This window comes from Onychomys torridus, chromosome 21 (genome assembly GCF_903995425.1).
Source record: "Onychomys torridus chromosome 21, mOncTor1.1, whole genome shotgun sequence".
Classification (NCBI taxonomy): Eukaryota; Metazoa; Chordata; class Mammalia; order Rodentia; family Cricetidae; genus Onychomys; species Onychomys torridus.
Genome location: NC_050463.1, coordinates 4,384,427 through 4,411,577, shown reverse-complemented (window position 1 = coordinate 4,411,577; position 27,151 = coordinate 4,384,427). Strand labels below are relative to the sequence as shown.

Genomic DNA, 27,151 nt, shown 5'->3' with positions numbered 1-27,151 from the left:
AGGGTCTTGCTCATAACCCATGCTTGCCTGTATGTCACTGTGGTCTCCCTGCAACAGTGTCCTCAGTGCTGAGTACAGTTGTGTGCCACACCTAACTCTTATTTATCTCATTAGTAGATGTGCAGAATTAATAGGAGTCAGGCATGGTTGTACAGGCCTTTAATCTTAGCACTCTGCAGCAGAAGCAAACTGATCCCTGAGATTTTTCATCTATCCTGTTGTGCATTATGAGTCCCTGTCCAGCCATAGCTGCAGAGTGAGACCCTGATAAAGAAAACGAGGCAATAGAAGCATGATGTAAAACTATATATTCTTAATGTGGCTCACTTATTTTCCCCAATGATGCAGAATTGTCATAAAACCAAATCTGTAGACTCCTATGTCAAGTGTGCAGTAAAATATGTATAATTTAGTCATCAGAGTACTGAGGCTCTGTAGTAAATATGGAGTGATAAATAAAAAGCTCATTCTGATCCTGTATTTACATTGATAGACCTTTCTTACAGGATAATAGTTTAAAAGACTGCATATTTCTGCTGCGTATTTTTAAAGCATACTTTCTCTTTACCAAAATGAAAATCATAGCACATTTTCCACAGCACACCTGAGGTATCCCAGGCCTGTTAGGTTTCCTTGTCCTTTCTCAGTTTCATAGCAAAACCTCATTAGTGCCCCAGAAAAGATTCCTACTGAGTGCAGGAATAGATTGCAATGCCCATCTCTGCAGGTCTGGGGCAGTTCTGTGCCTGTGGTGGAAGCCGCCTGCCAATCATTGTGCATCTTCACTTCACAGCACTCTATTCCTAAAGGAGCTGCTTATATGACCGAGGTCTCAATAGCCAATCAGGACTGCCAGTCAGAATGGGGGGGCATTTCCGGTCTGCAATGTTAAGCGGCTCTGCGACAGAGTGAGTGGGTCCTGTTCTGTATCCTACGCTGTGAAGGGCTGCAGGAACTGTGAGGAGAGCGGGTGAACTCCATATCCGCCATGGTGAGTGAGGGGCCACCGTCCCCATGTAGGGAAGAGTCACGGGAGCCGGTGCGGGGTTGTGGGACCTGGTTGCTGGATGCTGTCGCTTTGGTCCCCTAAGGTCCCTGCACCTCCCAGGCAGAAGCGGGACCTCTAAATGACTTTGCTCTGCGCTGTGCACCTGCTCAGAGTATGAAGGCTTCTCAGCCCTTCTGTGGAAACATCCTTGTCACCCTGCAGCGCGTGCACATGCGCTGTTTTTACTGGCATCAGGGAGGCACATTTGCTACCTCACAGAGCCCTGGTCACTTTAGTATCTTCTAGAGGTTCTGCACTTGGCACTGAACATTCTTAGAAGGGGTATGGAAGGTTATATGAAGGAGGCTTGTAATCCAGCCAGAGGAGTTGGCTCCCCCTATTTGGAGGAAATACTTTTTCTCTGTCTTTCCCTCTTCCTTTCTCTGTTTGCCTTAATATCATTCACACTTTCCCTTTAAAGCTCTTTCTTTTTAGGTTGTATTCCTGTCATGGTTTATTCCTCACATCTCAAGCTCCTATCTTTTAAAGTTTGGTCCCCAATTAGTGGAAGTAATTGTGTAAAATTAGGAGGTATACCCTTGTGGGAGTAGGTGTGTCAATGTGGGTGGGCTTTGAGGTTTCAAAAGCCCTGTGCAAGGCAAGGGTTTTTCTGCCTGCGTATATATCAGGATGTAACACTCAGCCCCATGCCTGCCCACTCTGATTCTTCCTTTCAAGATGATAGCAGACTAACCCTCTGTCACTATAATCAATCCCCAAATTAAAAGCCTTCCATTATAAGAATTGCTCTGCTCATAGTGCTTCCTCACAGCAAGAGAAGAGTCAGTAAGACAGGTTGTGTAGTAATTTGTTATATTATATGGTTTGGATTCTCTATGTGTCCTGGGAAATCAAATAAGGCTAAATGAAAGAGTAATGGACTTACCTTATTTTGGGGGGTTCTTGGTTTCAAGAAACAGTTATTTCTTTATAGATTAGTTATTTATTTTTTGTACATGAGTGCTCTATCTGCATGTATGCTTTTATTCTAGACCAGGGCATCAGATCTCACTACAGATGGTTGTGAGTCACCATGCGGTTGCTGGGAATGTCACTCAGGACTTCTGGAAGAGCTGCCAATGCTCTTAACTGTTGAGCCATCTCTCCAGCTCCATGGACTAATTCCTTGAGAAAGCTTTCAGTCTTTGGAATGGTTATAACTAGAAAGTCTTTTATTTCTTGATCCATTTTTCATCATTAGGCAGGTGTTCAGAGTTTGTAAGCTTTGTGATGTTTCTTCTGTTGTTGATGTCCTGCTTTAATCTGTGGTGGTCTGATAGGATGCAGGGAGTTATTTCAATTTTCTTGTATCTGTTGAGACTTACTTTGTGTCTGAATATGTGGTCACTTATGGAGAAAGTTCTGTGAGGTGCCTGTTGTGGGGTATTCACCAGAGAAGGCTGGTTAGACATGGGTTTAAGCCAATAGAAAGTCTTTATTATCTGCCTGCAAGTACACTGGGCGTTTTGGATCCCAGGTAGACCTGAGCCTATTACACAATGAGTTTTTAAGTGTGTTCTGGGTTGGCATACTTCAGATAATAAGAACAATTTTCTAGATGCAAAACTATAGTCTAAAAAGCAAGGTTAGTACATTTAGAGACTTCCTATATCTATATCTATATCTATATCTATATCTATATCTGTATCTGTATCTGTATCTATATCTATATCTATATCTATATCTATCTATCTTTATATATATATATACACACACACACACACACACACACACACACACACACTTGATGGATTAGATATTATTTTCCTTTTAGCTGGTGGTACTTTCTACATTCTGAGTTTTACATCCTAAATGGCAGTTCCATCTTGGAGTCAGTTGTGCTTAGGTCTGGGGACATACTAAGGACTTGGGCCTGTTATATTCCCCCTGGACTTAGTGAATGAGTCACATTATGGGCTCATGTTTCAGTTACGATGCAGGGCTCCATCATTAATCCAATCAGAATGAGAATTAATTGCCCAGTCAGTGTTGATAGCAGAGTAGTTAGGTATTGGGACAAGGAGAACAGAAACTGGAATCAATTATTTCCCCAACCATGACAATAATTTTTTAAAAATTACTCCTGATCAATTAGCATATGACTAACAAGTTTTTTTCCCAAAGCCATACATAGTTTCTTTTATCTCATGAGAAGTAAGTCTGAGCCTTTTAGGTTCTGTAGGACATTTTTGTAAGGGAATCTAATTGTTTTAATTCAGAAATGGAACATTTTATTACCATGAGGTGCTGATCAACTTGTCTGCCTAGTTTTGGAAGCATCAGAAGAGACACATTTAGTCAAACCATTGTTACATGCCCACCACATAGTCTCAGGGATTCAGAAATATTGTTATTCTGATGAATTAACCCATAAAGCAGAACATTGATTTGGGCTGACCCCTAGTCCCAGCAACTTTTGTCAGTCAATAGGATGACAGTCTGGCTAGTTCCTATCCCTGTGTAGTATGACAGGGAGCAGTTGTTTAAACATAACCAGCAATCCTGGCCTATTTCTGGCTGGGAATAATTAAGTCCATCCTCAGTGTTCCTTCTGTAGTTGGAATCTTAAAGGTTCTTATTAATAAAATCAAACCCGAGGCAGGTTATTGGGGTGAATGCTGAAAGATCAGAGAAGCAGAACAGACCACAGCTATCTCACCTCACTAGTTCCTCAGGTGATCCTGTTTCCTCAGGCTGGAAGCTTCTGAGTCTTCATCCCAATGGCTCTCAGCTGAACTGTGCTGCTCCAAAGCCTGAACACTAAACCAGCCAAATGCTTAACTCTAAATGCTTCTAGTTTCTGGTCTTCACACCTTATATATCTTTCTCTTTCTGCTGTCACTGCCTGGGATTAAAGGCTAGGTTTCTGGGATTAAAGGTGTAGGTCACCATGTTTAGCTGTTTCTAAAGTGGCCTTGAACTCAGAAATCCGGCTAGCTCTGCCTCTCAAGTGCTGGGATTAAAGGCGTGCACCACCACCGCCCAACTTCTGCTATGGCTTGCTCTGACCCATTTTCTAGCCACCATTTCTGGCTCTGTTCTAGTGGCTGTCTGTTCTCTGACCCCTGGTTAAATTTATTAGGGTACACAATATTGTTGGGAATACACAATATTTTGGGGAACACAATACCACCACATCCTTCCTGTAGCATAGGATGTGATTCTGCAAGGATTTCCTGCTTCCCATATGCCAGAATCTTTTTAATGAAGTTTTATAGGAAGCCTCAGTTTCACAAACCCAATTTTTGTAATGGAAACTCCCTTGTTTCTGGCAACCAGGGGCCCCAGCCACAGGATATGGAGAGAATTGTAAACTCTGTTTTTCTATATCAAAAGATAAATCTCCATATCTTTCCTGACTCTAATACAATCAGACATTTAAGGTGGGCATCAGTGAGCAGAGATCAAAATGAATATGGGTTGCTGCTCTGTACTTACATTAGGTAATACCTTTCCTGTATCTGTCCTTAGTTCCCAGGTCCAGGCCTAAGGGCAGTGGGGGTTGCAGCATGACCCTGTATTCATACCAAATGTAAGACTCAGGAGGAGGGAGAGGGAGCGGAAGGGCTTGGGGATCAATGAAACCTAATTTTCATGGGTCCATAGTCCAGAGACAGTCCATTTCGCAGCAAATGTGGCTTCTGCTTTTTTCATCTGGGTATTGTGGATCCAGAGTGTACTGCTAGCTACCTTCACTGCTTTAAGAGTAAAGAGAGTCACCATTTAGGGTTCATTCCAGGGTGGTTCCCCTGTCCCTTGGCTACTTTTTTGACCCAGACAGTATCATTGGACTGGTAGAAAGGGAAACAGGTATTGGACTTGGAGGTCAGCTGGGTTTCAAAGATAGTCAAATGAGTATCCATTATAAAGGACCGGAGTGTCTGGAGTGACTTGAAAAAGTAGTGATTAGACTGTTCTGCTAACTGTTGATCTTTGAGCATGGGACTCAGTGGGGGAGATTTTTCAAACCCAATCACATAATGGGGTAAATCTCTCCTTATATCTTATGCAGCTGGAATCAAAGCAAATCAAGGAGGTCTGCCCATTCTTTGTAGACATTTTTGAACATTTTGTTAAAGTTTTTTTATGTCCTGTTTATTCTTTTTTATGTGTCCAGAATGGTGAGGGTTGTATGCACAATGAAGTTTTCAATGTATGTGTAAAGTTCTGGCTATTAATTGAAAAATTTTTGGTGATAAAAGCCAGGCCATTGTTGGACCCCATTCTAGGGGGGCCCAAATCATGGGACCAGTTCCTGGAGGAGCTTTTTAAGCTACTACTTGAGTTGTTATCTGGGTGGGGAAACACTTTTACTGACCAGGAAGGTGTATCTATCAAAACTAGCAAGTACTGTTATCTTCCCTTGGCAGAACGGATCTTGGTGTTTTTCCCAGAGTTCTTGGGGGTCTTGCTCTGTCATTTGGATGCTTTCCTGGGTAAGGGCTCTCTGTTTTGGATTCACTTGAGCATAAACCTGGCATCTGGCTCAGACATCCCTTGCTAGGCTGTCCAGTCTAGGTATAATATACCTTGGTCTGATTCAACTCTGAAAGTTTGGTAAACCCCACATGAGTAGCCTTTGAGGTTAGCTACCAACAGTCCAGTCAGTTGTTTGGGGGAGAATGATCCTTCCCTCTGGTGTCCCCCATCATCCTGTGGTTTTGAACTGTCCATTTTATTTTACCATGGAGTGTCAGGCAATAAAGAGTCACGGTATGTCATCAGAATGTCATTTCTCCCCCTCCCCCCTGTTCCAGAATATTAAGTACCTCCAACTGGTTTGTTAGGCAGCCAGGTCAGAAGCCCAGTAGTTGAGGACAGCAATTTGTAGGAGAAGCAAAATAGCTTCTAGAATGGCCAAGATTTTTTAAAGTCCCTTTTTCCATGTGGTGAAAAGCCCTCTTTCTGTAGAGATCATACTGTGGATATGCCTGACAGTATAAACATAGTGACTGTCATGTGTATGGTGGAAGACTTTCCTTTTCCCTACTTGAGAACCTAGGTCAGATCAATCAGTTCTGTTCTCTGGGCTGAGATACCTGGCATGGTTCCTAATTTTTTCAGTTAATGGAACTGCTACAGCTCCCATGTACCTGGTTTCATCTTTCATCTCTTGACAGTCATGGACAAGCACCTGTGTCAACACAGAAAAGGGTAGCCTCAAACATGTCATGGCATGCCACGAATATAAGATCTTGACCCAAAATTAACTTATTTGTTTTCTTTCATTAAACTAGCATTAGGCCGGGCGGTGGTGGCACACACCTGTAATCTCAGCACTCAGGACGTAGAGGCATGTGGATCTCTGTGAGTTCGAGACCAGCCTGGTCTATAGAGCTAATCCAGGACAGGCTCCAAAGCTACAGAGAAACTCTGTCTTGAAAAACCAAAACCAAACCAAACCAAAACAAAAAACCAAAACCAACCAACCAACCAACCAAACAAACAAACAAAAAACTAGCATTAGCCTGGATTCCCATTAGATAGATGGGACAACCTGTAGCTACAAGGTTCTCCCCCACGTAGAGAGGTACATCACAGGACATTTCAATGGCTCCAAAGCTTGGGTTGAAACCCATTTTGTCTTCTGTTTTGTGACAAACAGTTGAAATGTTTTTGAGACATCTGGAAATTCTATGGCTAGAGCAGAAATCATAGCTGTTTTTAAAACCTTAAATGGCTTTTGTTTAGTCTCAGTCAATATTAGGGGCTCAGGGCCCCCTTTGTGCTGGTGTATAGAGGCCTTGCCATTTCCAGAAACACTGGTATCCAGTGATATCAATATCCAGCTGTACCCAGGAGCTCTTGAACCTGTCTCTTAGTCTTTGAGTTGGGATCTGAAGGATGACAGCAATGCTATTCTGAGACCTGTTTCTTTTGCCTCCCCTCATCTGGTAGTTAGGATGGGTAGGCTTCTACACAGGTGGGCTTTCTTAGCCCACAGTTTGTGGCAAAAGGTCGGTAAACTTCCAGGGGTCCCTCAGTGGTCCTTTTATAATCTGTTTTCTCAGGAAACCTGTGAAGGAAGGACAGGAACTCTACATTTAATGTCTTTGGCTCCTGTGGCAATCTGGTCCAGGTTAGTTGTCTACTGTAACCACCTATTGGGTCTGTCCATTTAAAAGCAAAGGTGGTTGACTCGCCACTGCCAATGGGAGGCTGAAGAATGCATTTTCAGATCCAAGACAGTGCACATCTGTTTCTCTGGGAGAACTAGATTCATAAGAATTAGAGGTCCCGGGTTTCTTCCCAGGCAGGAGAGGCATATTCCAGGGTGGCAGGCAGGGTACCAGGATGCCTGTCTCTCAAGTCAGGCAATGTGAGCTTCATTACCCTCCCTTTCCCCAGGGTCATTTGGTATTATTTATCTTTTCATTGGAGGAATAACTTTCGTATATTTCTTCTGATAGAGGATAAGATGCCAAAATTTTTCTGTGTGTCTGTCTGTGTCTCATTATCAGAGAAGATGAATGTGGCTTTGAGTTTGTGCAGAAGTTCTTGTCCCAATCAGTTTTTTGTTGTTAGCAAACACCTTTTGAACTACCTTCAGCAACTGGAAACTTCTTTTACCATTAAAATATTTTTAAACTTTTATAACATTTTTCTAATACCATAAGTGACTGGATGACAAAGGAAATCTTTTTAGCTGCTGTCTTTAATCTTTCTAAAAAGTACTTAGGGAAATTTCTTTAAGTGAGCTTGGTTAGTGTTGGACAGAAGGGAGTATCTGTTCTTTCCCGGCTGTATTGCCTGGCAGCAATTCCCTTGTCCACCCAGGGCCAGTGTTCTCCATTTTTTCAGAGAAAAGGGTAAGTTGAAAAGAGACACAAATTATGAAAGAGAAGGTAGTGGAACTTTCTCTTTTTCTTAAAACTCAGTACAGGAGAACATTTCCCTTTCCCTGGAACTACTTAGAGTGGGCAAAAGTAGAAGGAATGCTCACCTGAGGAAATTATTTCTCCTTGTCTTGTGTGCATTCTGCCTAGATGGCCTTGGGGTTCTGGCCTGGACCAGAGGCCTGCCTGCAAAGTTTGCAGCTCTGAAGGGAAAGATTTTCTGACTTTCCAGCAAATCAGGATATACCTGCAGCTGTGAAGGGAAAGCATCCTGGATACTTACAGATGTGAAAAGAAAGATATCCTGACTTCTCAGGGAAGTCAAGCTGTACCTGAAGCTGGGGCCCAGTGGGTTATGTTCTCCTCTCAACATGTAGCAATCCTGTTCCTCTCTCAGAGAGAGAGCCTGCTGCTGAGTTCTGCTCTGCCCTCCTATGGGAGTTTTCCATCTGAGGTATCCATTTCTTCTTAGTTACTACCTCTTCTGCTTCACTCTGATGAGGGGGAAACCCTGCAGAAATTTAGCAATCTGCTCTGGTTCCGGCTAAAAGTTGTTACTTCTGTTCCACTCCCATGGGAGTTTCCCAGCATAAGTGTGGGTTTCTTCTTCTTCTTGCCCCCTAAGGGAGCTTCCCAGCAGAGACTCTGCTCCTCTCCAGTGAAGGATCTTCACCCTAAACTCCTTCAAGAAAGAGATGTATTGGAAAGGAGGAATCCAGGAGAGTGGCTGCCTCTGCCAGGGTGGAGAAGGACAGCTGATCTCTGACCAGGCCGAGGGTATATAGGGCTTCGTAGGGGCAGAGTTCTCCAGGGAGAAGATTTTCAGGGAGGGAATTGGTCAGATTTTGATCCCTTTGAGCTTGAACAAGCTCAGATTGGCTAGATTTTGTGCTCAGGTTGGTTTTCTGTTCAATGATTGGTTGTTTTTCCTGCTCAGGGATTGGTTGGTTTTGTGTTCAGTTGGTCAGGGCAGATTTGGCTCTGGTTTGGGGGCCAAAGTGGTTTTAGAGACCTGTGGGAGCCCATTTTCAGGTTCTTTGTGGCTTTACCCAGCAGGTCTGCATAGAGAGGATGATTAGGACCATGGGTCTGAGTGCAGGTGTCTGAGATGGTCTGCACTGGGCTGTGCTGGGGGGGAGGAGGTCTTTTGCTCCACCCCTTTATGTCTCTATAAATACCCTGGGGCAGAGACAGTCAGGGCCCTTTGGAATAGGTTCCAGGCCCTCTCGAGGCTATCCAGTATTTTCTATCTGCTTATCTTCACAATCTAAATCCTTCTATCTAATATTTCCTGCTGCTTACACTCAAGAAAACTCTGGGGGAACTGTGGGGTTGGTGTGTAAACACCTCGCAAAATGGCAGCATGAACGGGGACTGAAAAACAAGGAGGGTGGACTAAAGATAAATGAACAGGGACTAAAGACAAAGGAAACTAATAGTTTTATTACAGAGTTTTTGGCAAAAGTGTGTTGTCAGGCCCTGCCAGTGGGGAAAAATGGGGGGATATGTTTGGTGTTGTAATGAAATATGAATATTAATGAGAGCAGGGGTCTTATCCGTAAGAGAAAAGGGAAAAATGGACCGGAAGGATGACTGATGCCGCAGCGCAAAAACCTCTTTTATCAAATTTTCTATCTTCTATCTCTTTCTCAATTTCTATCTGTAAAAAATAAGTAAAAGGTATAGTGTTGGAAAAACTTAGAAGTGTAAGATCGTGTAGAAAAAATTTAAGATAAGTAAAGCAACTAGACAGAAAAACTTCAGTTTTCTAACTTTGGGAGCTATGAACGCAAACTGGGAAAAAAATCTTTCTTTGAGCTTTACAAGTAGTAAAAAAGCTCTTCTTTGAGCTTATCCCGCAGAAAAAAAATTTACTATGGAAGCTTTTGGCCTAGGTGATAGATAATTACATGTCCACATGGTTGGGCTTGCCCGGCGGACCGCCTAACTATTTCCGGTTCAGAATAGCCACCTCCGGGTCAGACATCTCTGTGGCTTTACGTGGTTGCGTAAAGCGCGCGCGCAGCCATGTAATCTACGCGCATGCGTGGAGTACCCACAGGAGTTCCTGTATGCATGCGTGGCCCAACCTTTAAAAGGCCGGAGCCATCTTGCATGAGTCTCTCAGTCCCCCCCACCCCCTTATCTCCTCACCCACGTGTGTTTCACGCAGGCCTGTCACCTCTATCCTCTTTAATAAAACTCTTCTGTGGTCTTGTCGTGTTTGGGACGTGTTCCTAGCGCCTCATAAATACACTAGGGACACTAAATCCAAATGGCAGGAGAATGCATTTTCTCCCCGAGGCAAAAATGGGGGTGGAAGAAGCCAAAAAATTTAAAGTTCAGAAGTTTTGGGAAAAGTTGGTCTTTCTCTCTTGGGAAAAAAAAAAAATCTTTCTCCTAAACTAAAAAGCTTTTCTTGAAAAATTTTTGGGGAAAATACCTCTAAAAAGCCTTAATCTTTCTCTCTCAAACTAAAAGTTCTCTGAAACTCAAAAACTAAAGCCTTTAACTTTTTCTTTCAGAAGGACAAAAATTAGAATCACCTGAAGATGTTAGTGTGGGAATCACCTGTAATTAGCTCTAAGAAAAAACAACAAACCTCTTAAGACAGCAAAACCTAAGTTCTTTCTTTCAAGCTTTAAAAATCCTCCCTGTAATGCAGGAGGCAGTGATGGAGTTCCTAAAAACCTCTCTTCTAAAGCTCTGTTTCTTCAAGCTAGTAAAAGACAGTGGATCAAAGTCCCCCAAAGGAAATGCTTGGATAAAGATCGATCAGGGGGAGAAAAAATCTCTCTGACGGAGCTGTGGGAAAGCTCTGTTGTGAATGCTTTTGTTTTTCACTGACTAGTGAAGGCAAACACAAGCCCTGAGGAAAGCTGACATCAGCAATGCCAGCCTCAGTGCATGCTAAGCAGGCAGGTGCAGTTCTGATTTGCGGCTGTGTCCAATAGAGCAGAGGCACCTGTTGAAGCCAGCTCAGAACAGAACAGAAATCTCCTAATGTCCTATAATTGAAAACATAAAACGCTTGGGAAATGGAGTCCATAAGGTAACTAGCAACAAAAGACTTACATGAGAGAAATGCATTCTGGGAAAGGTAGTTTTTCCACTAAAGATGGCAACACTGCCTGAAAAAACTTTTCAGCTCAAAAATGTTGAATGTCAGTTCCAATGAAAAATGGAAGGATACGGAACTGGGAGCTTTGCAGTTTGGGGCTCCATTGATAAAATATGTATTTTTCCTAATAGCTGTACAAAGTTTTTGCCATAGTTGGATGACAAAAAGCTACATATAAAAGCAAACAAGCCACTTTAAAATCTCCGAGAAAGCAGTTTATACACTGAACATTGTTTTAGATATGAAGAAACTTATGGGAAAACTTCTTTGCCTCTTAAACAAACAACCTGCAATGAACGATTCCTTTGCAAATCTAATCAGTAAATAAGAAAACAGACATTCAAAAAGAAATGACTGCTTTATAGATGGGAAACAAACCTCAGAAAATCTGTCTTAGAAGAGTTGCTTCACACCTGAAAGTTCCTTATAAGAAATCAGTGCTAAATATCACAGCTCCTAACATGAAGCTAATTAAGGATACAGTTCATGAAAGAACATCATGTTCTTGACTCCTTTGAATAGTAACAGTTTTGGTGAAAATATTGTGTTAATAAAAAATCTATCAGAAACATCAGCATTGTTAAAGAACTCATGGCAAATTCAGCTTTAAAAAAATTAAGAAGGGGGGAAATTGTATCAGAGTTTGAGTATAAAAAGCAGCTAAGTCTATTTTCTTGATATTAAGGTTCCATCTTGCAGTCTGGGATAGTAGAATAAAGAAGTTTCCAGGCTGCTGAGGAGCTGGAGATAATTGTAACTAAGTTTCAGCAATGTTTCCAGACCTGCTGAAAGCTGCAGGTCTGGAACCCCACTCCAATTTAGACAACTATCTTCTCCTGCTGGAAAATTGTCTGTCGGAACAGAATATTCTTTACAAGGTTTTTCTTCTCGGGGCTGGAGAGATGGCTCAGAGGTTGAGAGCACTGACTGCTCTTCCAGAGGTCCTGAGTTCAATTCCCAGCAACCACATGGTGGCTCACAACCATCTGTAATGCGATCTGGCGCCCTCTTCTGTATACATAATAAATAAATCCTTAAAAAAAAAAAAGAAAGAAAGAAAAGGTTTCCTTAAAAAACAAACAAACAAAAAAGCAAGGTTTCTCTTCTCCTTTCTTTTTGGGTTTGCTGTAAACTGAGATAGCTCTTAATAGAGTTGTTATAAAACATCTGAAATGTTTAACAACACTCACTAAATCCCAGAGCTAAGAAAGCCATTAAAGAAAGAGATTCTCTGGGCTGGAGAGATGGCTCAGAAGTTAAGAGCACTAACTGCTCTTCCAGAGGTCCTGAGTTCAATTCCCAGCAACCACATAGTGGCTCACAACCATCTATAATGAGATCTGGTGCTCTCTTCTGGTGTGTAGACATACATACAAATAGAATGCTGTATACATAATAAATAAATAAATAAATAAATAAATAAATAAATAAATAAATCTTTAAAAAAAATGTGAGCTATCCACCAGGCAATGGTGGCACATGCCTTTAATCCCAGCACTCAGGAGGTAGAGGCAGGAGGACCTCTCTGTGAGTTTGAGGTCAGAGCAAGTTCCATTACAGAGAGGGCTACATAAAGAAACCCTATCTCAGAAAAAAAAAAAAAAAAAAAGAAATAGATTCTCATTTCAAAAGAACTCCCAGAACTATCAAAGTTGATTGTGAGCTCTGAACTTTGGAAATAATTTGTATACTTCCTGTCTAGTTAAGAGAATCTTTCTAATAGAGATAGTGATAATAATTAAGTGTAAGAGGTAGAAAAATTATTCTGTCTTGTTAGAAAATGTTAAGTCTCTTTTAAGTGTTAAGAAATCTTTAGGTGTTTGCTAAGTTAGATATATGCTAATGGTAGCCCAACATAAGTTTGTAAAATAGATATATAGAGTTTCTATAACAATATAAGCTTGGTTGGGGATTTAGCTCAGTGGTAGAGTGCTTGCCTAGCAAGCACAAGGCCCTGGGTTTGATCCTCAGCTCTAAAAAAAAAAAAAAAAGAATATAAGCTTGTAAGAAGTATCTAAGGGAGTCTTAAGACATGTAGTAATAAGCTTGTAAGAAGTAAAGATACTAGTTGTTAATGTAAGTTTAAATAAGAATATAAGAAGTAAATAAGAAATATATTTGCTAAAGTAGTTCTATAGTTTCCTTAAGGAGTATAAATAAGTAGATGTTAATGTTATCTGTGAGTTTGTAAAAAGTGTAAATGTTGAGTGTGAGTCTAAATGTTTTGTAAGATATGTTATATGTGAGTTTGTAAAAAAGTGTAAATGTTAAGCATGAGTCTATTCTTAATGTATATGGTGAAAAAACCTGGAACACAGAAGATACTGTCATAGCAAAGCAGGCAGTCTGAGTTGTTTTCAAAAGCTACAGAAGCCACTAAGGAACTAAGAATGGTGGATGCCAGAACCAGCACAAGGCATCTGCAGCTGAGATCCATGGAAAAATGAATTCAACACAGAAAAACCTGAGCTAACGTAAAAAAAAAAAAAATGGTGCAGTTTAAAATATTACTGTAACTGAAAAGGTTTCTGACTTGAGAATGAAAATTGCAGAGACACTTGTTTGAACTAAAATTGTTAACTGCAAAAAGTTTTGGTTGTAAAACATCTTTTTATGCTTGGAAGTGAAAGTCTGATACCAGAATTTACTTTTTGAACTTTTTGAACTTGAAGAGATAAAAGTACAAAAAGGTTTTGGTTATGGATTTCTTCATATTTGGAAGGCTAGTACCAGAATTATTTGAATTTTGGGACTTAACAAATGAACAATAGTGATTTCATTGCAATGGGACAATTTTGAATTTCCCTATAGTAATGACCTAGAAACTGTTTTCTGGAATTATTTGTGTTAAAAATGAAACTGTTTAAATGAAGAAACTTATTGTTTATACCTAGACCCAAGATGCAGTTTTGTATATGCATATATACTGGTGATTCATGAATTGTTTTGTGTTAAAATGGAACTGTTTTATGAAACTGTGTAAAAAGGGAATTACTTATGTAACTGGTTTTATGCTACAAAATCTAACTAAGCTTGAGATTTTGCTTAAAAATTATAAAGAAAAGGGGGAGTTAATATTCCTTAGTCTATTTAATTTAAAAATATTTTCTTGTTATTTGAGTGGATTAATGTGATGTTTTGTTAGTTAAGAACACCAAGAGATTCTTTTAAAGTGTAAAGAGTTTTATTAAGAAACTGCTTTTTGGGGGTTGGAGATTTAGCTCAGTGGTAGAGTGCTTGCCTAGCAAGCGCAAGGTCCTGGGTTCGGACCTCAGCTCCAGTTTAAAAAAAAAAAAAAAAAGAAAGAAAAGAAATTGCTTTTGGATGTTTTGTTAAAAAGTTTTCAAAGTATTAATGGTTATATTGAGGATACTGCTTTTCAATATGGGTTTGTAGGAATTTAAGTTTGAGTTTTTCTAACTAGGTTCGAGGTTTTGTTTTAAAATGTTTATAAAGAAAAGGAGGGAACTGGAGAGATGGCTCAGAGGTTAAGAGCACCGGATGCTGTTCCAAAGGTCCTGAGTTCAATTCCCAGCAATCACATGGTGACTCACAACCATCTGTAATGAGATCTGGCACCCTCTTCTGGCCTTCATGCAGACTTGCAGGCAGAACACTGTATATATAATAAATAAATACATCTTACAAAAAAAGGAGGAATTTTGAGTGAATTAAGGTTGAATGTGTGTTAACCTTATGAAATTATGTTAACCTACTGATAGTAATGCACCCTGGTTTTGTGAAGTTAAGGAAAGATTAAGTTTGATGTGAAAACATCAGAAGTTTTTCCTATGTTCTGTTAGCAAAAAAATTCAAATGGTTCTCTTAAGACTTAAAATTCTAAGACTGAGAAAATTGTTAACTATATATAGCACCATTTATGTTAATTCAAATGGTTCTGTTAAGAGTTTGCTTTGAGTTGTAAGACTGAGAGAATTGTGACTATGCATAGCAATAGTTATGTTAACCTGTTAATGATAATGATGAAGCTAAGGGATTCTTTAAGTTTGCAATTGCATTAAGTTTTTTGGTTTAGAAAGGGCTTGATGCAGCTAAAGGCTGCTATAGTCAGTCACCTTGGACCTAATCCAAAAGAGAAATGCCATCTTTATTATCCTCTACTCCCATACTGGGAAGTTTAACAGCTATGGAGATTTCTGTAAACTATTAATAATGAGTTATTTTTATATATTAAGAAAGGGGGACCTGTGGGAGCCCATTTTCAGGTTCTTTGTGGCTTTACCCAGCAGGTCTGCCTAGAGAGGATGATTAGGACCACAGGCCTGAGTGCAGGTGTCTGAGATGGTCTGCACTTGACTGTGCTGGGGAGAGGTCTTTTGCTCCACTCTTTGGCATTTCTATAAATACCCTAGGACAGAGACAGTCAGGGCCCATTGGAATAGGTTCCAGGCCCTCTTGAGGCTATCCTTTATTTTCTATCTGTTTATCTCCACAATCTAAATCCTTCTATCTAAAATTTACTGCTGCTCATACTCAAGAAAAACTCTAGGGGAACTGTGGGGTTGGTGAGTAAATGCCCCTCAGGGACCAACAGTGAATGTGAGCAGGAATCAAGCACAATACAAGCAGGTGCTTCTGATCCTAAAGTGGGACAGGTGGAGGATATTTTTTCACCTCTGGGAAACCTGGTTGAGCCAAAAGCATTTGGGTAGAGGAGTGTTTCACACCAGAGAAAGCCACTGGTCAATACAGGGAAACAATACTGATAGAAACACATAGAAAGCCATGTAGAGAGACATACACAGAGAGATATACATACAATAAAATCAACCAAGGTGACCATCACATATTCATACATCTGAACAGAGATATCCAGTTGTGTATGATATAGTACTCAGACACTGGATCAGAATCCATGTCTGACCTCTGCTATGTGTCTAAACAGAAGGCACCTCAAAAAGTCTTAACCTCCAGAAGTGACAGAACAGGTGACATTCTAATTTGTTTCCTTTGGGATTGGAGGTGTCAGATCTCCTCTGAAGCACTAGGCAGTAAGTGGTCAAAGGTAGCCCTGGTGAGGTTTGAATAGGAATGGCCTCATAGACTCATGTGTTTGAAGATTTGGCCTATGGGAAGGGGCACTATTAGGAGTTATGATCTTGTTGGAATATATGTGGCCTTTTGGAGGAAGTGAGTCTTGTGGCTGTGGGCTTTGGGATCTCAAATGCTCAAGCTAGGACAAGTGTGCCTCAGTCTCCTTCTGCTGCCTGCTGATCAAGATGTAGAACTCTCAGCTTCTTCTCCAGCCTTACCTCTGCCTGCGGGCTGCCATGCTTCTTCCCACGATGATCATGGACTAAAACATTATCACTAGATATTTAGTGTTTTCCCTGCATGGTTTCAGACTTGCCTTGGTCCAGTCTTTCCTTAATTCCTTGAAAGGGAAATGTACCATTGTGTTTGGGTTGATATGACTCATGATTTGATATTGCATGAGGTCATAGTCAAAACCTTCCTTGCATGTTAGAAGGAATTGTGAACATTCAAACAGTATTGGGACTATTACATAAAATGGGAATCTTTGAAATCAGACTAAATACATTTTTCATCATGGTTTGACTGTGAGCCTGTCATGACCTGTGTCAAAATGTTGAGGGTTGAAGGAAAACCTTCTAGGTGGTGTGCTGAGTTTGAGGATTTGTCTTTGATGTGAGCCTTCATGGTGACTTACAAAACCCTTAGGAGGAAGAAGGTTTTTTGGAGAAATATAGTCTCACCACATGTCTTTGTTTTGTTGAAAGTGAACAGCCCTCTTCCTTCTCATGTAGGCATGCCATCACCACTGATAGAGATTCCAAATAATGTAAGGTATAGTAAAAACAACAATGCATACATTCATTATATTAATAGTGATCTTCTGAAGCACTTAATTGCAGGTGTGCAATATTGTCCCTATGTGTGTGTGTGTACCACTTGTCTTCCTGGCCCTTACTGAAGCCAGAAGAGAGCATTGGATTCTCTTGACCTGGAGTTGGTAATAGTTGCTAACCTCCAGTCAATGTTGGGAACTGATCTAGAACCTCTTCAAAAGCAACAAGTGATCTTTTTTTATTTAGTTTTTAGAGACAGGGTTTCTCTGTGTAACAGTCCTAGCTGTCCTGAAACTCGCTTTGTAGACCAGGCTGTAATTAAAAGCATGCACTACTGGCTTGGCAGTGGTGGCGCACACCTGGATCCCAGCACTTGGGGGGCAATGCCAGGCAGATCTCTGTGAGTTCAAGGCCAGCCTGGTCTACAGAGCTAGTCCAGGATGGGCTCCAAAGCTACAGAGAAACCCTGTCTCAACCCCCTCCCCCCAAAAAGCATGCACTACCACCAGACTCAACAGATGATCTTATCTGTTGACCCATCTTCACATACTCCCTCCCTTTTGTTATTGTTGTTTGTTTTAGGATCTGGATTTACTTTACTAATGTTCTTGAGAACTCATTGATCTGTCAGTCAGTAGCTTCTTAAAAATGCTTTCCTTCCTGGAAATTATTAGCCTTACAATTCAATAAGGGTCACTCCAGTTTATGATAGATAAGTGCAGAACTGGAGTGAATGTTTAACTCTATGAAGGAATTTTGAGTGAGCCCTGAATGCTTTCCATTCTTTTGTTAGAGGCAGGGTCTCACTATGTACCTTCTGCACCAGAATAGAAGGTGTCATCCTCTTTTTCTGTTTCCTTTTAAAATGAGTTGGTGACTGCATTTGATATTTACTGACCCATGTCATAGAATGTTTTGAGCACACAGAATTATGCAAATATATTCTCAATGAAGTATAGATTTGAAATTCAGTCAGTTTCATGATTTCAATTATGAACATATATGGGACATTTTAGGATGCAGTGACCTATGAAGATGTGCATGTGAACTTCACTCATGAAGAGTGGGCTTTGCTGGATCCTTCCCAGAAGAGTCTCTATAAAGATGTGATGCTGGAGACCTACTGGAACCTCACTTGTATAGGTAAGAATGTGAGCTTTCTGTCAGTTTTTAACTTAAGGGGATAAGCTTTTCTTGGAGATTTGTGCTCTTCTGTGACTTTGAGTATGAAAGGGGAAGGATCTGGTGAATAAATCAGGCATGGTACTAAGCTTCATGAAAGATAGTAATTTCAAGTGTGCCTAATTTCCAATAATATACCACATACATTTTTTGCTACTATATTTTAGGGTACAAATGGGAAGACTGTAATATTGAAGAACATTGTCAGAGATCTAGAAGAAATGGAAGGTAATTTTCACATGCAAGCTGATATTTATATGTATGTCTAAAGAAAGGTTAATGTACTCTGAACTTTTAATGAAAAGCAATTGTGTAAAAAGCATAGCTTTGTGATGATTATTAAATTTACAGAACATCATGTTCTCCAATGTCAGGTAGCTGATCACTGTTTGCAAAGCATTCCTTTAAGGAGAAGACAAGGAAACTATGCCATGATAGATGTCACAGTTTCAATCATAGCCATGTGTGAGGCATGTTGTAGGACTATCAATCCATTTACTGTTATGCCTTCCATTTATCATATAAGGTATACACATTGATGAGGGGATTAGAGAATGTCCAAGACCTTTTATAAGCAAAGCTTCCATATTAAAGCTCATGTTCTCCATATATGTGTAATGACTGATTTATTTAGCATAGTTTAGTAAGAGTAGCACTTTATGAGAGGCTAAGAGGTTGTCTTGGTGTAGAAACATAGATCCCTCCCTATTCCACATGTGTATGACACACAAAACATTCGATTATGTGAATGCAATATGTAAACTTTTATTTGTTATTCTTCCTTTACCAGGTGTGTTATCTGTCACTCTGGATACAAGCCATGTAAGCATAAGGGACATGGAAAGAAACATTATAGTTCTATCTGTCTCAGAAAAATTGGGAGATCTGTGGTAGTCCCCACTATGAGAAGACATGATGACTGTGATACAAGTTTACAATTAATTGGTTTTCCAACTTCAGTGGGAATTCATCAACAAACTCACATTGGAGAAAAACCCCATGAGTACCAAGAATATGAAAATTCATCTCTTTCTATTGGTTCATTGTGCATGTGTAGTGTGCCTCACAGTATAAGAAAATGTTATGAATGCAATCAGTGTGGTCAAACTCTCAGTTCTTCAAGTTCTCTTCAAAGATGTGAAAAAGCTCATGTGGGAAGAGAATATAATAAATGTGAGTCATCTAGTAAAGGCTTTAGCCATTACAAGCATCATCAAACATATCAAACAGGCAATAATGAAGAGGTTCTTTATGATTGTAATCAACATCATAAAGCCTTTACATATGATTCCTCATTAAAAGTACACCAAAGAACTCATTTAGAAGGAAAACCCTGTGAGTCTACTCAGAGTTATAAAGTCTTTGCATGTCACAATCTTCATCAAGTACATGGAATACAAACTAGACAGAAAAGGTATGAATATCATCAATGTGATAAAGCCTTTGCATGTCCCACTTATCTTCAGATACATAATAGAAGTAATACTGTAGAGAAACACTATGAATGTAAGCAATGTGGCAAAGCCTTTGCATGTAACAGTTATCTTCTCACTCATCTAAGAAGTCATACTTTAGAGAAACCCTATGAATGTAATGAATGTGGTAAAGCCTTTGCACAGAAGAGAAGTCTTCACAGTCATGAAAGAAGTCACAGTGGAGAGAAATCCTATGATTGTAATCAGTGTGGCAAAGCCTTTACACGTAAAAGTCATCTTCTCACACATCTAAGATGTCACACTGGAGAGAAACCCTATGGATGTAATCAGTGTGGTAAAGCCTTTGCACAGAAAAGTAGTCTTCATAGTCATGAAAGAAGTCATAGTGGAGAGAAACCCTATGAATGTAATCAATGTGATAAAGCCTTTGCACGGAAGAATAACCTTCTCAGTCATGAAAGAATTCATACTGGAGAGAAACCCTATAAATGTAATGAATGTGGTAAAGCCTTTGCAGAGAAATATAAGCTACTTATTCATGAAAGAATTCATACAGGAGAAAGACCCTATGAATGTAATGAATGTGGTAAAGCTTTTGCAGAGAAGAGTCATCTTCTTGGTCATGAAAGAATTCATACTGGAGAGAAACCCTATGAATGTAATGAATGTGGTAAAGCCTTTGCAAGGAAGTGTCATCTTCTCAGTCATGAAAGAATTCATACTGGAGAGAAACCCTATGAATGTAATGAATGTGGTAAAGCCTTTGCACAGAAGAGTCATCTTCTCACTCATGAAAGAAGTCACAATGGAGAGAAACCCTATGAATGCAATGAATGTGGTAAAGCCTTTGCACAGAAGAGAAATCTTCTCAATCATGAAAGAAGTCATAATGGAGAGAAACCCTATGAATGTAATGAATGTGGTAAAGCTTTTACAGGGAAAAGTACTCTTCACAGTCATAAAAGAAGTCATAGTGGAGAGAAACCCTATGAATGTAATCAATGTGGTAAAGCCTTTGCACTGAGGAAGAATCTTCTCAGTCATGAAAGAATTCATGCTGGAGACAAACCCTATGAATGTAAACAATGTGGTAAAGCCTTTACACGGAAGAGTCATCTTCTCAGTCATGAAAGAAGTCACAATGGTGAGAAACCTTATGAATGTAATGAATGTGGTAAAGCCTTTGCACAGAAGAAGTATCTTCTCAGTCATGAAAGAATTCATACTGGAGAGAAACCTTATGAATGTATTCAATGTGGTAAAACCTTTACACAAAAGAGTAGTCTTCATATTCATGAAAGAGTTCATACTGGAGAGAAACCCTATGAATGTAATCAATGTGGCAAAGCCTTTACACAGAAAGGTAGTCTTCATAGTCATGAAAGAATTCATGCTGGGTTTCTATGAATGTAGGCAGTATGGTAAAGCCTTTGCAATGAAGAATCATCATCATAGTCATGAAAGAATTAATTCTGGACAGTACCATAAGGATGTAATCAATGTGGTAGTTTCAGCTGTGAGTGCCCATGTGGTTGCTGGAAACTGAATTGTGTTTTCTACATGAGGTACTTGCTGGAGTTCAGCTCTATAGGTGTTCAGATCCCAAAGCGATTGAGTTATCAGTAAAGGAAGGAGACTGCTGTGATCTGAGCAAAGGACTATACCCTTTATACTCTATAACTGAACATTAGTTAAACTCAAGCAAAATTGAAAACATACTTAAAGAATCTTTGATGAAAGCTGCCATCAACCTCATCACAGCAGTTTTCCTGAGGCAAAAAGCAATAAATTCAGCAAGTATCTAAATGCTTTTTTGAATGTGAGCCCATTGTTTCCTTTCATAGTGTGTTTTTATCCTTGGGACCAGGTGTATCCAGTTAGTACATCTTTAACTTCTTTATTCTTGGTGTAATCAGGGGACACAATGGGGATTCTTGTGTGGGATTAGGTATAATTATCACACTATGCAATTCCACGGTGTTGGAGATTTTTTCCAAGAATTTTGTTTAAAGAGACTGCCATTATATACATTCTCATCCTCCACTGAACCCACAAATTATTTCCTACAGGAAAAGGCATAAGGAAACTTCAAAACATGTAGTGAGAATTATTGTCAGTATAAATAAAAAGATGATGGAAAATTAAGATCTACAACATTGAAATGCTAGAACTTTGTCAATCAGCAATATTCATGGTACAGTCCATGCCAGGCACTAAACTGCTAAACCATCTCTCATCCCTTTGTATTTCTTTTAAAGATTTAATTTATTATTCTTGTGTTTGTGAGTACACATGCATAATATAGCTTGAAATCAGATGACAGCCTGTGGGACCTTTCCTCCCTTTTTACCATTTAGGTTCTAAGGACCAAACCATCTGTCTTGACTTTAAGCACCTTTACCTGCTGAGCCACGAGGACCATTGAGCCATGATTTTTTTTTTTTAATTAATCAATTAATCATTTTGTGTGTGTGTTTGTGTGTGTGTGTGTGTGTGTGTGTGTGTGTGTGTGTGTGTGTTTTCAAAACAGGCTCATAAAATTCAGGCTGACCTTGAACTCATAACCTTTCTGCTTCCACCTCCAATTCCTGGGATGACAACTTTCACTGCCATGCCCTGGTTATGCAGAGCTTGTATATGCTGAGCCAACATTCTATCCAATGAGAGCCATCTGATCTGAAAACATTGATGTATTCAGGTTGTTCATACACAGGTCCACACTGAGACCCTGTCCCAAAAGTAAACAAAAAGTGCAGACAAAAACTTTTGTTAAAAGAAATTTTGTGTGTGTTTTGTGACAGTCTGTCTCAGTTGCCTAGACTGGTCTAGAACTCACACTGTAGCCCTTGAATCCTGCCCTTTGGCCTTAGCTGCCTAAGTACCTGGGGAACCAGGGTTGACTAGTGATTGAGAAAGCCAGAGCACAGAGAGTCTTAACTATGTGTCTGGGGACATACAGCTAATAGCCAGAGGTGCATGAGAAGATCATAATGTTCCTGGGGTCAGGTTGGAGTCCAGAACCTTCACTGAGGTGGAATGCCACCAGTTCAGCATGGAAGAATGGAACAAGGCCCAGGATCTAATCTGCTTTGGAGTCTAAATATCCTGAGAGTCTTACATGGGCTAGGGTAATAAATTCAGTGTGAGGCATTGTTTATGAAGAGATATATAGTACCAAGGCCCCTCTGTTCATGGCTCAACTGCAGTTTCAGTGGCCTCATATAGAGGGCAAGTGAGCATGCCAGGGCTAGAGCTATGCCCAGGAGTCCCTGGAATAGGACAAGGAGAATGACAAAAAAAGAGGCTTCCCTGTTCACTGTGGAGGCACACTAAGCTGAGAACAAAACCAAAGAACCTCTTAGAAGGCAAGATTTTGCAAAGACCTTCCACTTCTCACATGGGAATCTGAGGCACAGACAAGAAAGACTATCTTGGCCAGAGGAATTCTGGGTGTTGATGCTCCATCTAGTTATTATAACCATGGTAACAAGTGTGGTGCATTTACAGCTCTCTGAATAATAGGCACAGGGAGGTGAAGCCACTCAGAAAGTCACAAGGCAGTAAATGGATCATAACCCAGGATTCTCATGTGTACCCTTATAAGCTTTTTAAGATTGTATGTATTTGTTAATGTAGGGGTGAGGGCATGCATGTGTAGAGGTGAGAGGACAACTTACCTGAATCCATTTTCTCCTTCAACCATGTGGGTCCCAGGGATGGAACTCAGGTAAAAACAAACAAACAAACAAACAAACAAACAAACAGGCTTCATAGCAAGTGTCTTTACCACCAGAATCATCTCACTGGCCCCCAGTTGTATCAGTTTGTGTGTGCTCTTTGTGTGAATGTGCATGTATGGAGGTCACAGATCAGAGCTGGGCACCCCATAAATTGATATAATAATCCAAGTTGACTTTATGGGTTATTGAGCATGGCAAGGAAACTCCAGACTCCAGTGTCCTCCAAGATGTGCCAACAGAGACCCTAAGGACAGGGCAGGCATGGTGGCTTTCTGTGAATGGCCAAATAAACAAAATATTTGCTGACCTATAGGCCAGACAGTGTCTTGTTTCTGTGTGCTGTGAGTAGACAGGACCTTGAGTCATTAAAACATTATCTGTGTTTTTCATTGATGCAACATATCACATTCCTGTAAATTCATGGCTGTATTATCCACACACAGCTTTAATTTTCCTGTTTGTCATTCTGGCCCTATACACTTGACCCCCTTTGCAGTTTATTTTACCTGAGATCAAGTTTGAATCCCTAGAAGCTGAATATTTACCTCCTTAAGAGTCCAACCTGGATGTCAAGATTTGATGAACATCAAAATATGATCTGAAATCCTTTCAAGGGTCACAAAGTAATTCTATCTTTGAATTTTTTCTTTTCAAATGTTTTAATTTCTGAGGAACATTTTCAGCACCTGTGGTACACAAATACAAATTCTGAGTTGGATCAGCTCCTGTCCTGAATCTAAGACCTGTTCCAAGTGAAGAGGTCCCCCTGGTTTCTCCCTGGCCCAGGATGGCTGGTCATGAATCCCCTGCCCACTCCAGATTACAGAACTTGCCAAAGAAGTCTTTATGTCAAAGGAGGTTTTGAAGGTGCAGCAGGCTACCCTGGCCAGCTCTGAGGAGGAGGAGGAGGCAGTGAGATGCCAAACGACAGTCTTGCTGCAGAGAATCTAGTTGCTACTGTCTCTGTGGAGCACAGTCAAGTGATGGGACATAGAGCAGGTACTGTACAGAGAGGGATAACTTACTGGATCCAGTGTCAGCATGGTGGCTCAGGGACATGTCCCTGCTTCAGCCATCTATGACCTCAGAAGGTGTAGTTTGGTTTAGGTGCATAGATGTGTGGTTGTGTCATGCTATAGATGCAGCTGATGTAAGCCCTTGGCTGTTGATGACTCAGCACAGCCATTCAGTCTCCATCATTCACCTCTGCAAGATGAAGCCTCAGGGACCACCTTCCCTAGCCTGTAGGATGCTGACCTGGACTCACCATACACTGAGAAACCAGCCTGGGACCTCACCAATGGTGCTTAGCTGACCCCATCACACTATGACACCCTACACTCTTCCTGTGATTCCCATTATTCTGCAACACCTCACATGTTACAACTTCTGATATGCCACCTACATCACAAGTATCCATCAGAGAGCGTACGCTCACTGTGAAAGGGAAACATAACCAGTGCAGAACATGGTGTGATGGGAGGAATGGGGCAGATTGGCTCAATATAGGTTGAGCTTCTGGACCCAAAATTCAATTATTTCAATAAACATGAGTACAAGGCAATAGTTAAATAATCCCAGGAATGTGGCTCAGGGCTATAGTCCCTGCATAGAAAAGCCCATGTTTTTTTCTGGAGATAGTTCAAAAATAAGGTCTCAGCCTTCTGGAGTATGCAGAAGGTGTGGCCAAGTCTGGGATTGAACTGATGAATGCAGATTATCAAGGGATAGACAAGGTAACCCTTTGTCACTAGGAAATGCCCTGAGTGGCCCTGCCCGAGGCCCCAATATCAAATTCAATACAGTCATCCCTTGTCAGCATCAAGACCCTCAGAGTTAGATTACACAATGCTTTATTAATTTAAATTTTTAAATGCTAATTTTTAAATGGACAATAACTGTAGAGAGACATTGTATAGTACAAAAAACTGCTGAATTAAATCAGTTTGTATATTTTAAATGTGTTAACCTCAGAATGGAAACCAGGATATGTGTTCCATTGGGGAAGAGATTTTTTGCCTCTGTTTTCACAAAAGAAGAAAAACAGTGGATACCATTGAGATTGATAAAAGATTGTATTTGAACAGGAGGGACCTGCTTAATAAGGAGAGGTGATAGTTCATCAGACAGCTTGGTCATTCAATCCAAAATAACCTATAAACACAAATAAATGCCTTTCATTTGATCAGGCAAGAAAAAAAGATAATAAAAATTTTCTAATGATAATTTACCAAAGGTACACTTACCTTGCTGGCATGAAATAGAACATTGGTTTTCTTATACCACAAGTCTTAATTCCAGGTTCCAATGTTAGACTAGAGATTGTCATGTGGCCTACAACATTTTGGACACCAGCTTTTGAGGTTTCTTCTTAAATAAAAACAATATTTTTATTGTTTGCTATTAAAACCACAGTTAAGAGATTTAAAATTTTAAAAGTAAACTCAGATGGTTACTACAGTTCAAACTTGTTTTCTAAATATGTAAGAATTGGAGTGACTTGGAACAGAGTGATGGTAGCTCATACTTTTCATCCCTGCTGAGACAGACTTCCATAACTTTTAAAATTCTATATGTGGAGGTGGTTCACACCTTTAATCCCATTACCCAGGGACAAAACACAGATACTAATTGGTATGTTTGTACACTAGAGAAATCAGATACCATATTTACAGAATATTCTATAAACCCTCTATAGAATTATTAGAAAGGTAATTTCCAGTGGGGACAGGAACAAAGAGCAGCTTTTGCAGCAGTCATTACGCTCTTCTCTGTGCATGCAACTCTGACCATTATTGAACCAGATGATACCCTAATGGTAGATCTATTTCTTGGTGAATTGGCAACTAGGGACTCTTCATAAAGCCTAAATTTACCTTTTGGATTATATTGCAAACACTTTCCATATAAGTAGAATAAATATCCTCTCTATGAGAAATAAATCTGGACATTTTATGAGGCATGGAGAACCTGATAATGAATACCCAGTAACTTATTGTCATCTGGGCACCCCTTACAATGATGGATTGGATCTCTTCAAAGGCAGAGTCCTTAGCATGGATAGGAAGGCATTGCATTGGAACTAGTATATATCAAAATTCCTTAGTGACTGGGATATGGAGCACCAAGGGGTCTGTGTCTTCCCGAAGTGAAGAAATATTTCCATTGCCTAAAGTGTCCACCCCTCCTCCAAGAGAAGCAACTATTGAACTGTAGGGACCAACAGAATGGTCACATCACTTGGCTAAGTCATGGTTTACTGATGGTTCATCAATCATTGAGGGATCCCAAACTAATGGAAAAATGGCAGCCTCTAGTCTTGGGATGGAATGGCCAAGTCTGAGGAATGCACCACAAAATCAGTGAACCACAATTGGATATAAGACCAACAGCTGAGGAAGACAAAAGGAGCATCTGTCTTCTCCAATTCATGGTGCATGTGCAGTATATGGTAATAAAAATGGACCACTAACTGGCAGATAAATGGCAAAGAGATCAAGTTGTGGGAGGCAGAATGGAAATGGCAACACTCAGCAAAACTTAGCAAAGACATGAAATTTTATGTATCCCGTGCAGGCAAGACAGATAAAACATCTGAAAATAAAGAAATAGTGGGCAAATTGGCATAATGTTTAATTAAGAGAAGAAAATTAAAATTTGCCAGGTAACAAATTCAGAATAAATAATCAAAAGTAATAGATTACACATTTGAAAAATTTGAACGTTAACCCTTAACATTAAAATATAAGGAAAATGTAGGACCAAATTAAGCCAGGACAGCCCTATGAGAATAACTATTATAAGAAATCCATGCCAGGCAGTGGTGGCGCATGCCTTTAATCCCAGCACTCGGGAGGCAGAGGTAGATGGATCTCTGTGAGTTTGAGGCCAGCCTGGTCTACAAAGTGAGTTCCAGGATGGGCTCCAAAGCTGCACAGAGAAACCCTGTCTCAAAAA

General features: G+C 40.2%; 2 protein-coding genes across 2 annotated transcripts in view; both read left to right on the top strand.

Moving 5' to 3' along the window:
• LOC118572002 (zinc finger protein 260-like) overlaps positions 1–20,931 on the top strand; it is a 61,516-nt gene extending 40,585 nt beyond the window's left edge. The window contains exon 6 of the mRNA XM_036171398.1: positions 19,485–20,931. Coding sequence (XP_036027291.1) covers positions 19,485–20,861 — 1,377 coding nt within the window. The 3' untranslated portion in view covers positions 20,862–20,931. The remainder of the gene's footprint in view (positions 1–19,484) is intronic.
• Positions 898–18,250, top strand: LOC118572003 (zinc finger protein 431-like). The gene is made up of 3 exons (XM_036171399.1): positions 898–991; positions 17,853–17,979; positions 18,186–18,250. Exons 1-3 carry the CDS (start codon positions 989–991, stop codon positions 18,248–18,250), a joined length of 195 nt encoding a protein of 64 aa, XP_036027292.1. The 5' UTR covers positions 898–988.
• Positions 20,932–27,151: the final 6,220 nt, after the last annotated feature.